The sequence below is a fragment of the Phacochoerus africanus genome, chromosome 7 (assembly GCF_016906955.1).
Source record: "Phacochoerus africanus isolate WHEZ1 chromosome 7, ROS_Pafr_v1, whole genome shotgun sequence".
NCBI lineage: Eukaryota > Metazoa > Chordata > Mammalia > Artiodactyla > Suidae > Phacochoerus > Phacochoerus africanus.
Genome location: NC_062550.1, coordinates 81,227,057 through 81,240,661, shown reverse-complemented (window position 1 = coordinate 81,240,661; position 13,605 = coordinate 81,227,057). Strand labels below are relative to the sequence as shown.

Here is a 13,605-nt window from a genome sequence, read left to right as displayed (position 1 = left end):
CCAAAACATGATCAATAAAAGTTTCAGATGGAGAAAACCCTTTTTAAAATAGTAGAACGTTTTTCTGATCAGAAGAAAGATACAAGTCTTCTAAATGAATGGGCTCTCCACATGTGAAGTAAGATGAATTTCTAAAACCTCTCACATCTAGTTATGGCCTGCAGAAACTTCAGATTGTGATAAGGAGAAAAATTCTAAAATTCTACAAAAGAAAAAAAAATCAAAGAAATGAGAATCTGACTTTTCAGTGGAAGCTAGAAGTCGAGACAAATTATGAAGGAAAATGATTTTGAATCTAGAATTCAAACAATCAGAAAAATTTGAGAGCAAAGTAAAGACATTTTCTGACATGAAACAACTCAGAAATTCTGTTTACAAACATGGACATATTGTGTGGGGGAAAAAAGAATTATTCAAGGCAGTATTTTGGCACAATGCAAAATGAATTGAAGAAAGGGGATCAAATGGCATTCAAGAATCATTGGCAGCTGAATGGGACCTAGAGGATGGAGGAAGGAGCCATTCAGAAAGTAAAAGAGCATGAATAATTTGCTTTCAAAGTTTCAGTAATATAGGATTATGTTTCATTTATTATGAAGGTATATATACTATTTTGAGTCTTTTAGGGCATACTATTGACACAGTCATAATGTTGTAAATACTGATTATTTGGTTTAGGGTTCAGAAAAAACCATTCGATAAGTTATGAGAGATTTAATTGATGTACAGAATAAGATGAAAATATTATGAATCTCAGCATTGGAAAGGTTTTCCTAAACCGAAACAATTAGTGTGGGGAAAGGAATTAGGAGCACAGAAAGAACTATGCTAATGTCCTTATCTTGCCTGTGTGTCAGTCTAGAGCGGATAAACCAAGGCAGGAAGGTTTTAGTGAATAGTTTAAATTTAGAATGACTTTAAATGAAGAACTAAAAACAGTAACTCATTAGGGATTGCTACTGGGAAGTGAAACTGATACTGAGTGATGCTGAGAGAAGCCTTTGTACTCAGTTGATACAAGTTTCTATTTTTTTCTTTTAACTGTATCCTTGTCTTACTTTTATTCTCTGGTGCTTTTAAGATTTCGTTTTCTTTGAGGTTAAACATGCACACTACCTCATATTAATGAATATATTCATTTTTCTTCCTCCTGCGTGAAATACTGTGTGCTTAAAAAAAAAAATCCTGAGAACTATCTTTCTTAGTTCCCCCCAATTTTTTCCCATTATATCCTTTTTATGTCTCCCTTGTATCCCAATTCTCTTATATTAGCATAACCTAGGGTATGTTTAAACTTCTTGTTTTCTTTTCCATGTCTCTTCCTCATCGTTTTCTTTCTTTGTGATATAATTTGAGTGATTTCCACTGATCTGTCTTCCAGTTTCATTACTTCTTCCTTCAGTTGAGTTTTTTATATGACTATATGTTTTATTTTTAGAATAATTTTTTTTTTTTGGCTCTTTGTTTCAGACCAACCTGATCTTTTTTTAGGGTGTTCTAAATCTATGGATGGTCTTTCTTATTTTGAATATTTTAATTGCTTGTATTATATTAATTTTAAAGTCCATTTTAAATTACTTTGCATTCGTAGTCACTTAATCTGATGATTTCCTGTGCCTACTGCACTCCTCCCATTGAGTTTCCATGTGTGATGTGTAACTTTTGCAATTTGGGGTATGGACTCTTCTTGAGTGGAGGCATTGTGGAGGCATTCTCATGTGGCTATTTTGTATTTGTCAGGTGATTTGTGGATTCCATGAGTTCTGAAGCAATTTTTATGTTAGTGTCTCTGCTCAGGGTTCCCTTACCAAATGAGCAGGGCACATTCCAGAACCATACCTTCCATGAGTATTTCTCCCAATATAATTATTCAATGAGAATTGAATGAGTCTAGTAGTAAAAATTTCAAAACATTAACAACATTAGTGGATTCATAGCATTTTTTAAAAACATGGTTCCAGTCCACCTCCTTTTCACTTTACAATTGAGAGAAATGAGGTCCAAAAAAGCTAAATAACTTGTGTTGAAATCCAGTGAATGAAAGGCAGAACAGAGCTTGAGTGCTGGATCACTTTCTCGTCAACTTTAATTTTATATAAATGGCGAGTGATGCTGTTTCAGAGATGCACCTGTAGTTGCTTTTGTTACTATTCTTAACTTTGGCCTCATGATCCAAGTGCCTGCAAAATGGCTTCCTAAGCCTAATCCTACCTTTGTTGTGTGTTACCAAGCATTTTGGTGGCATTAATTCTTTCATGCCCTATTAACAAATTAAAGCAGCAATTTTCTTATGTTACTGCTGGTAGAGACACTGGTAGGTTCTGCCTTCTGCCTTCACAGGTCTTCCTTTATCAAGTTTACCACTGTCACCGTTGTTTTGAAGTCATGAAATCTGCTTACGAATACCTCAGACTTCTGGAAGACTGCTGCTGTCTTTTAAGATTTATTTATTTTTCTTTCTACAGTGACTAGCAAAGCACCTGCCATACATACATATTCTATAAATACCCACTGATTTGGCAATTTAGTAATAATTTTCCTTTTTCTCTTCCATTTTCTTTTTTGTTCCTGGGTAAGGGAACTTTTGGGGACAAATTTATGTGAAGTTTGCAGGAGTTTACTTCCTTTCCATGTTTTTTTGTTTGTTTACAGAGAACATATACAAAGAGGTGATTCATATTTATTTATCTAATTTAATGAAAATCAGAATGATTTGTTTTGTGTTTTGTCTGCAGAACGGTGTGTTCTGAACATCACACAGCTTCAGGAAGAGCCTGAAGCTGAAGGTACAGTATATTGTTTACACTGAAGGAGCTTGTGTGTGGACAAGAAAGCGCTGACAGCTCAAATGGATCCCATGGAACTGAGCAATGTCAACATCGAACCTGATGATGAGAGCATCAGTGGAGAAAGTGTTCAAGATAGCTACACCGGGATGGGAAATTTAGAAAAGGCAGCAATGAGCAGGTATGGGGTTAAAAATGAGCAGGTTCCATGGGAAAATAAGAGAGGTCTATGGCCCTGGAAAGAATTAGATTTATTACCTATCTGAGCGATAACCATGACTTTGATGTTGAGACATCGACTCCCTGATCCTGAAATACATATTATTATATCATTATTGCGTGTCAGTCCTTTGTGTGACTAATTTAGATTTGCAGTTACAGTGAAAATAGTAATAGAGAATAATTTTAATTATATTAGCTATCACTTCTCTTCCCTTTCGGACTTTTCAGATTCCTCTTCCTTTGCCCTTTAAATGTTGCAACATCTCCAGCATTCTGCAGGGATGCTTCTCTGGCTAAAAGTGTCCTATGAGTAACCTCATTCACAACGATCATAGCTTCACCCACTGAACATATGCCGTATCTTCAGCCTGTTAGTCATCTCAGCTGAATTTCAGATCGCTATAGCCAACTGTTTACTACACATCTCTACTGGATGACTCGTGGGTCTGAACTGCCTAATATTGAACTCCTGTAATTCCCTTCAAAGTTTCCTCCTCCTCTAGCACATTCATCTTGGCAAGAGTCATCAATGTCGTGATTCAGCAATTCTGCCAAAGGACCCTTGGTGTCAACTTTGACTCATTCCTCCCCCAAACCGCACATCCAATGTTTGACCAAGCCCAGCTGGTCTGACCTCATTAATGCTTCAAGTCCATCCACTTGTCTGTATCCATTCTATTACCATGTTACTCCAGGCGCTCATCCTCTGTCACCTGCCCCTTAGAACAGCCCTGATTTCCCTCCTCCAACTAGCCCTCTACATCCCTTTCAAAAGTAATTTTTTACAGATGCAAATTTGTTCATGTTCCCTCCCTAAGTAAAACCTGCCAGTGATTTCCCATTAGCCTTAAGATGAACATTAGCGAGTTCCTGTTGTGGCTCAGTGGGTTAAGAACCTGATATAATGTCCATGAGAAAGCGGGTTCAGCCTCTGGCCTGCTCAGCAGGTTAAAGATCCCATCTTGCTGCAAGCATGCAACTCTGATTTGACCCCTAATGTGCAACTCTGATTTGACCCCTAGTCCAGGAACGTCCATGTGCCACAGGTATGGCCATAAAAAAAAAAAAGATAAATATTAGACTATACATTGCTTGGCATATAAGGCCCTTCATTGTCTGGCCTTCACCCAGCTCTCCTGTCCATCTCTTGGTCTGCTCCCTGTTTGTAACCTCTTTTCTCACCTTGTTGAGCCACTCACAACTCCTCACAACACAATTCATTCTGTTCTGTCTGCCTGGAATGCTTTCTTTTACTGTTACCCACTCACCTTCTCCTTTTTCTCCACTGACTGCACTCATTGTCGTTCAATGCCAGGTCTTCTATGAAGCCTTCCCCCAGTTAGAGGTGCCCACCCCTTCCTTGGTGCACCCTCTCCCTATTCACATGTTCATGATGCCACTCCAACAGGTTAATGGCACTGCATGGTGCAGAATAGCTGCATGATTGTTATTTGATAAATATATTAATTTCTCACAGAATATCATATAATACAAGTTATGCATGATTTAAGACACTCGGAAGTGAATTTTTGACCAAATCTGGGTAGGAAGTAGAGAATATTAGACCAGGACATCTTATTGCATTCAAATATCCAGGAAAGGCTGTCTGGAGGAAGCAGTGCTCTTTCCTCCAAGGAGCTGGTGCAGTTAGTGGTGTTGGATAGAGAGGCCATGGTGATATCAACATGGCACTTTCTAGGTTGGGTGACTCTGGAAGAGCCACAGTGTGGTAGAACCCAGGGCTTTGGATCTATGGAGGAGTCTCTGGACTTTCAAGAAGATATTATCTTCTTCAAGCTTCAGAGGAAAATCTAGAGAGGAAAACCAATGCCTGCCTTGCTGAGGATTAAATGAGCGCCTTTAAGATAGACAATACTCAGTAAACTTTTGTTTTTTTATCCCCCACTTCATCCTCCTCAGCACCTGATTAAATCTGAGGGCCCTTTTGTTTCTTAGAAGGATGCATACAAATATGAGCTCTATGAGGTGGCAGAGCTGAAGGAGACATGGTCCCAAGAACAGTCCTACAGAGGCATTCAATGTGGGCCTCTGAAAGCCATCATGGAAAGAGCAAGAATGCTTTTGTTAGCACCAAACGGTGTGTTCTAGATCTCTTACAGTGAATTAGCTTGTAACTCCTGACTCAAGTGGGTCATTATTTTGCAATTTTATGATCACTTTAAATAGTGATTTTTCTTTTAATGTTTGGTTTGAATTGGTCTCTGAAATGTAAATGGGGGGAAGTGAAACATAATACATTTATTTGGAATTATTATACCTATGTTTTCAATATATGCTGGGTTTGGCATTAAATCATTTAAGACACTGGGGACATTTCTCATGTATTTTATACAATCTTGGCATGTTTTATGACTACAACTGATCTCACACTGAAAGAAGAACCTGCAAATGCCTCAAAGAAGGTAATCTCTTTACTTTCACATTTAAAAATTTAAAAATTACTCAGGGACTAAAGGATTCTAGTTTATTGATTAAGGCGAAAAATGGAATGTTCAATGTTCCAGAGATTAAATATGGATGACACTTTTGTTTTTATAATCATCAGGCCCATTTTAGGCTTAATTTCATCTTATCATCTTAGTTTCCAACTATGAACATTACGTACCAGTTTCCACATAGAGGTATATTAACTACAGACTGTTAAAATAAAGCACAAAAGGAGTTCCTGTCGTGGCTCAGCGGAAACAGATCTGACTAGCATCCATGAGGACGCAGGTTTGTTCCCTGGCCTCACTCAGTGGGTTAAGGATCATTGCCATGAGCTGGGGCGTAGGTCACAGACATGGCTTGGATCTGGCATTGCTGTGGCTGTGGTATAGGCTGGCAGCTGCAGCTCTGATTCAACCCCTAGCTTGGGAACCCCCATATGCCGCAGGTGCGGCCCTAAAAAAAATACAGCACAAAAAAAGGAGGGAGGAGTACAGAGATGGAAGAAGGCAGTATCTGAGGGTATTATGTTTCCTATGAGAAATAGAAAAATGACAAGAAATGTTCCTAACCTGTACATTGGGGTTCTAGAAAACCCACTTCTTGGCTTTTAGGAAAGCACATAAAACTTTGTGATTTTACCTGCTGTTGTTGTCTATTCTCAAATGGTAACCTTGTTATCCTTCTTTCCCATAAGATATTTTCAGGATTAGCTTCCATAATAAAAGATAATTTGTACAGATCTATAATAATTATTTCCCTTTTTTATTTCTAAGGGTTATTTTAATAAAACACTCTGTAATCATTTTATCTTACTCTCTCATGCAACAAATGCTCTAACAATTGCAGTCTATCTAACCCTAAAGCACTTCTGAGGAACATGCAGAGTTCTGCAGTGGCATAGCAGGCTAGGGATCTGGCTCTGTCACTTCTGTGGCTCAGGTTACTGCTGTGGCACAGGTTCACTCCCTGGCCAGAGAACTTCCACATGCCATGGGCATGCCCCCCCTCCCAAAAAAAAGCATATTTGGGGATTTCCTGCAACAAAAAGAAAGCCCATGTGATATTTTATAGTGTCAAAATACTATGGTGGCAGGTGGACTCATTAGTCAAGTGTTTTGGAGATGTGACTGATCTGTATCATTAAAGCCTCTGGCATAAGCTGCAAGAGCCAACCAGTACTGTCAGAGCATATGCAGGTTCCAGCCTGTACCCAGAAGACCACAATCACGATGCTCCGGGACTAGTCACATCTTGAAGTCTTGCTTCCCTCCCACCTCTTCTACTAATTCACTGCGTATCTTTAATGTTTTTCTTAATTTCATCCGTTGTCTGATAACCCAAGTACATTTTCAGAGTAATGAAAATAAACACACACAAAACAACCAAACACAACAGGGAGCTTTCTCCAGCAAGAGCTACGTGTATAAACAGGTGGAGCCAAAAAAAGAAGAAAATACTGGCTACAGGTCCCTGCCTGGGGCTGCATGCTGCTGTGGGGGACCCTAGGCTTGGCGTCTGGTGGGGTGGGCTTGCCACCTTACTCTGAAGCCAGAGTCGCTTCATCTTTAGAGCAGGGATACTGAGGTTTCTCTTCCAGGACATTTGAGCACCAAGAGAGATGGGATGACAGTGCATAGGCACTTAATAAATATTTATGACTTAATAAGATCATCTGATCATGGTGTATGCGCAGTTGAGAAAACTCGGTCGCTGCTTTGTTCCCTTCCTCTGGGAGGGCTCTAAATGGCAACAACATCGGCTTTAATTATTCTCTTTTTGGCATAGTCCACGTGCGATGAAGAAATGAGGCTTAAAAAAGGTCCCAACTAAAAAAAAAAAACCATTTTTTTTCCCTTCATAACTTTGTTCCTCTCTCCCAAAGTATATTCACAAATGGGGCTCAGCCATTGGTCTGGAAGGAAAACTAATGTGAAGGAGAAGAGAAAAAGAGCGTTAAGGGTCTTATTTTTCCTCCCCTAAATCAGTGACTTAGATGACCTGAAACAGAAATATAATTCAGAGCATTGACCTCGCTGTTTTTCCTGTCTTATTTTCCCTCGTCTGTGTGGCTTCAGTCAATTTGCTAACGAAGATGCTGAAAGTCAAAAATTCCTGACAAATGGATTTTTGGGGCAAAAGAAGCTGGCCAATTATGACGATGAACATGTAAGTGACTCTGCTGGCAGGCGGTAAACAGGGCCTGAGGGTGTCTCATCGACCTGGGTCTCTGCAGGAAAACAATGTGACTGAAATTTTCCAAGCCTTGATCAGCACATTCTCTGTTTATTCAGGCCCTTACTGGAATAAGGGCTTGTTTTTCCTGTTCGCCATATGGCTGCATAAATCATTTATGAAATTTATTTGTTTTTTGGAGAAATCATTCTAACCCAAATGTAATCTGCAGCCAGACATGGTTCCCTTCTGGAGGTCACTTAACCTGTATTTTTTTCCTTTTACTGAGACCCCTGCTGAAATCAAGGATCCACTGAAAAGTCAATGGCATTTTCAAATTCCACTGAAAATGACACACTTGTATTGAAGTAGAGTAATAGCTTTTATTCACGGTGATTTTATCTTTGTCTTCAACTTTGGACAGTAGTCTCCTCCAGTAAAGATAATGTGGGATAAGAATAATCCAAAAAAATAGATTTCCCTTTGTGGCTCAGTCGGTTAAGAACGTGACATAGTGTCTGTGAGGATGTCGGCTCAATCCCTGGTCTTGCTCAGTGGGTCAAGGATCCCACTTTGACACAAGCTGCGGTGTCGGTCACAGATGCAGCTCAGGTCCGGTGTTGCTGTGGCTGTGTTGTAGGCCTGCAGCTGCAGCTCTGATTCAACCCCTAGCTCAGAAACTTCCATGTGCTGCAGATGCAGCCCTAAAAAAAAAAAAAAAAAAAAAAAGATACTCCAAAAAATGTTCATCCTTTGGCAAATATTTGCTTACAGCGTCTCTTTTTCTTAAAGCATCCTGGAACCACCTCCTTTGGGATGTCTTCATTCAACCTGAGTAATGCCATCATGGGCAGTGGAATCCTGGGCCTGTCCTATGCCATGGCCAACACAGGGATCATACTTTTCATGTAAGCGAATGGACTTATCCACACTTGGTTCAAAGCCCATGCATACCCAGTGTTCTTTTAATTAACAATCTGAAGTTTGATCTTTGTGAACAGGAGTAATCTGAAAAAGAATTAGCATGTACTCTTCCTTTTAAATTAAATAGCAGTGAGAAGGAATCAGACCAGTCTAATCATGGTACTTGTTCAACCAGCCATGCCTAACTGAAGGGCAGAAAGTTTATGCTCTAGACCACCTCAAAGTGTTGGGGCAGCCCCACTAGTCTAGAGAGACCATTTTACAAAGTAATTCATTATAAAGTAATTTGGTGTTCAGTAGTTGAAAAGATCTTTCCCAGTAGCAAATCACATTCTTTAGGAAAAAGATCCCATTCCAAACCAGACCTGCAGAGTCCTACATGCCCTGGTCCCATCTCACACCCCATTCCCCCATACCCCATATGCCAGATACACTGGGCACAGGGGCCTTCTCTCCATCTCATGAAGGTGCCATGTTCCTTCCTACCCCAGGGCCTTTGCATGTGATCTTAGAAACTTCTTCTCCTTCTTCTAGTTAACTAGTTAACTCCTCATAGCTCAGCTCAGCCTCGCCTCAGCCCTTCCCCAACCTCCACGACTGGGACACACCACCTTATTATACACTCACCACAGTGTTCATATTTTAGTGCAGTTGTCTGATTCATTTAGTTAATGTCAGTCCCCCTTGCTAGACTATCAGCTCCAAAGGATTGAGCCTAGCTCTGATTTTATATCCTATGTCTCTATCCCCAAGGCCTAGTACAGTGCTTGGCCTAAGGATCCCAACTAAAAAAAAAAAACATTTTTGCAAAGTGGCCAGAGTTTATTCCTAAACCTGTGCACTGTACCCAAACTTGGCCAAATGCTGTGTGGTGGTGGCAGTGTCACATGGCTGACTTGGAGGATGGACACTGCATTGTCAGTGACAGACAGCCACAGGCATTTGTGCATGACGTATGGCCCGATACTTTCCAAGACACAGTTGGCAGCAGTGAAATTCTTCACGGGAATAAAGTCTAATGTTAGGCATCAGCAGGAACACACATCACAATCCCTAATGCAATGCTGGAGTGTTAAATAACTGTCTAAGAATTCAACCTTTACGTTGTAAATATATGCTGCTGGTGTTCTGAACATCAGTTGTGATTAGGTCATCACACAGCTATTTGCAGGCTAAGGGTCAGGCTGGACTATAAATATTTATATTGTGTCAGTGCTTCGATTGAACTGTTAGGTATAATTTTTAGCTGAATGGATTTTTCTGTCGATTTTACTTTTGTAAGCCATGTTTGAAATAAGGTAATTTAAAAAAATTCTCTGCATCTTAATGGCTAGAGATATGTTCATATGTATACGTGTATAGTCTTGTAATGTACACTACCTCTAAGACGGAAAGACCACCTTCTCCTTACGAATGACACACACCATTACAATAAATTAGGATGCTTTCATAGATCGCTGATGAATAGAAGCGGGAAACACGTCCCCTGATCCTAGAGCCACAGATCATGTTCACGGGTGGAGAGTGTTCCATTTTTAAAATTGAGAGCCTCATTTCAAGCCTGTAAACATTTAGCAGATTAATTTGACTGGAGCAATTAAAGCACATTAGGGAGTGTGTTTTATGTATCCAAATAGCCCAAATTGGATTCAGCAATCTCCCTTAATTCCCAGCAAGTGACATAGGATGTCATTGGTTTTACTTGTAGGAGTTTCTGCTAAAGCAGGTAGGTTTAGAATACAAGAAATGCTCATTATTTCTCCAGGGAACGAGTATGTAATCTGAATTACATAACTCTTTTAAAGCAGATAAATGCCCAAGGCATATAGGAAAATATATGAGTAAGACAGCTCTGGAGAACATATTTCATGAAAAATGAGAGCACAATAGAGCTAGAAGAGTTATAGCATTTGTAACTCATAGTCTAGATCTACATTTGCAACATTGACTTCCCCATGTATTACCGAAGAATTTGATCAATTGTGGGGAGAACGTTTAGTGTACTCTCACCATATAGAACAGGCAAAGAATAAGATTTTTTTAGTAACAAACGCTGGAGAGGGTGTGGAGAAAAGGGAACTCTCTTATACTGTAGGTCGGAATATAAATTGGTGCAGGTACTCTGGAAAACAATATGGAGGTTGCTCAAAAAACTAAAAACAGAATGATCCAGCAATCCCACACCTGACATATATCTAGACAAAACTATAATTTGAAAAGGTACATGCACTCCAATGTGCATAGCAGCACTATTTACAATAGCCAAGATATGGAAACAACCTAATGTCTATCAGAAAATGAATGGATAAAGAAGATGTGGTAACATATACAATGGAATATTACTCAGCCATAAAAAGGACTGAAGTAATACCATTTGCAGCAACATGGATAGACCTAAAGATTATCATACTAAACGAAGTAAGTCAGAAAGAGATAGTTGAATACTGTATGATATCACTTATACATGGAATTTAAAATGTGACACAGATGAACTTATCTACAAAACAGAAAAAAACTCAAAACATAGAGAATAGATTGTGGTTGCCAAGGGGGCGGGGGATGGGGAAAGGAAGAATTGAGAGTTTGGATTAGAAGATACAAACTATTATATATAGAATGGATGAACAACAGAGTCCTACTGTATAGCACAGGGAACTATATTCAATATCCTGTGATAAGCCATAATGAAAAATAATATGAAAAATAATATATGTATATGTGTGTGTATACACACACACACACACACATATATACTGCAAGTATACCAGAAACTAATATATAACTTTGTAAATCAACTATACTTCAATAAAAAGATGACATAAAATGATAAGATTAAACATTTTTTTCAGGTAAAGCTTGGTCTTTTGCCTTAATTTATTACAGAGATGCTTCTATCTACAGTCTTATTTTGGCTCTCCACTTCTTGTTTTTAGAGAAGCACTGACCACTGTATACATAAAGACACCATACATGCCTGTGGACTTATGGAGGGTCCTGAACCACAAATGATTTTTTCTGAAAACAACAAAGGTTTTCTGCACCCTCTACCTACCTTTCTGTTTTCTCTATTATACAGGCAATTGCCTGACCCTCTGGTTTCCACCATCTAATGTGTAGGATCAGTAGTGGTGGAGCTCAGACTTTGGCTTGGCTTCTATATTTCTAGATTTTTTTCCCCTTTTGTCTTTTTAGGGCTGCACCTGCGGCATGTAGAAGTTCCCAGGCTAGGGGTCAAAGCGGAGCTACAGCTGCTGGCCTACACCACAGCCACAGCAATGCAGAATCTGAGCCGCTTCTGCGACCTACACCACAGCTCATGGCAATGCCGGATCCTTAACCCACTGAGCGAGGCCAGAGATTGAACCCATGTCCTCATGGATACTAGTCAGATTCGTTAACTGCTGAGCCACGATGGGAGCTCCCTATATTTCTAGATTTTAGATTCAAGTTTAGTTACGTCAGTGAATAGCCCCTCAGTTATAAATGTTCATGGGACTGTCATGCAAATATCGTAACCATATAGCCCTATACTGTAAGTAGATACAGTATTTGCTAATTTTGCTGTACATTTAGTATCTAAGTTATAAACCAGATTCTACTGTTGGGTAACACTAAAAAAAGATAATGTTAGGGACTTCAAGTGGTACACTTTGGTACAGAAAATAAAGCTAATTCCAGTTCTGTGTCATGAAAGAATGGGCATTTGTGGAGTTCTAAACAGAATTTTTCAGCTTCTCCCCAATTCACAAACTCGTAGAAAGTTAATGATTGAAAAGACCAATGTAATAATGTATCAGAATACCTAATATTATCACATCATATCTTTTCTAGAAACTTTATTGTCTACTCTCTCTTCCCTTCACAGAATCATGCTGCTTGCTGTGGCAATCCTGTCACTCTATTCAGTCCATCTCTTATTAAAGACCTCCAAGGAAGGAGGTAGGCCTCTCATTACACCCAAGACATTCTGTTTTGATTCTCATTAGAGGGTATTTCAGTCCGTAGCCCCACGACTATAGGAGGATGTCAGTCAGTTTTACATTTCATTTTCTTCTGACCCCAAACAACATGGTATCTCCAATGTTTTTAGTTATCTGGGAAAGTTAGACAAGTGAAAATCAACCCGTTTGAGTTCAGCTAAATAGAGAAAAGACTTTTGGTGGACGATAGACATAACTGTTCTGACTCATTGCATGAAGCCAAGATAAATGAATGAAGCCATTGCTTCTTGTTTGGAGAACATTTACCATATTTTGCGTCAGCTTTTGAGGTTTCGTATTTGGGGGTTTGTCATTTCTGTAGGGTGTTTATTTACATGTTTGAAGCACCAGGGTAGTATGACATGATAAGAATATTTTAGTCATTAAAACAATTTTTGAACGAGGTTCTTTTCATCTTTGACAATAGGATCTCTAATTTATGAAAAACTGGGTGAAAAAGCATTTGGATGGCCTGGGAAAATCGGAGCTTTTGCTTCCATTACAATGCAGAACATTGGAGGTAAGAGGATGTAGTTTTCAACAAACCATTTTAAACTTTTCAAGGATGCTCAAGACATGAGAAGACTCTAGCAATAAACAGGCAAATACAGAAAAATAGTTGCTTTACAGTTTTTAAATTTACAAGTAAATTTCCCTAAATAGATTTGCTGTCCCTTATTAATGAAAAATAGCCTTATCTAAGAAATAAAATACTGTGTAAAATCCTGCCAGATGAATTCTGGAATTAAAATATAGAATGAAACCTTCCTTGATTTCAAATGCTATTATGGCTTTAATTATTACTTAAAAAAAATTAACTCATGAGTGCTTACATCTGTCATTACCCAGACAGTTGATGCGTCACATGTATGGTTGAGTTCATTTCATAAAATTGAAAAATCAGTATCTGAGGGGCATGGGGACATTTTGGAGTCCTTGAGACACAGCCTGCACAGAGCCAGCCCATTGGAGAGTGTCCCTAGAAGGTGTGCTAAGGCAAAAATCTGGCCAGGCATCAGAAGCATTCTGAAACACAGATTTCTTGGTTCTACAATTCTTATAATTCTTAC

At 39.1% G+C, this 13,605-nt stretch overlaps 1 protein-coding gene across 1 annotated transcript in view; it reads left to right on the top strand.

Moving 5' to 3' along the window:
• Window positions 1–2,721: 2,721 nt before the first annotated feature.
• Window positions 2,722–13,605, top strand: part of SLC38A4 (solute carrier family 38 member 4) — a 35,411-nt gene continuing 24,527 nt past the window's right edge. The window contains exons 1-5 of the mRNA XM_047788047.1: window positions 2,722–2,967; window positions 7,535–7,625; window positions 8,424–8,539; window positions 12,421–12,494; window positions 12,963–13,055. Coding sequence (XP_047644003.1) covers window positions 2,849–2,967; window positions 7,535–7,625; window positions 8,424–8,539; window positions 12,421–12,494; window positions 12,963–13,055 — 493 coding nt within the window. The 5' untranslated portion in view covers window positions 2,722–2,848. The remainder of the gene's footprint in view (window positions 2,968–7,534; window positions 7,626–8,423; window positions 8,540–12,420; window positions 12,495–12,962; window positions 13,056–13,605) is intronic.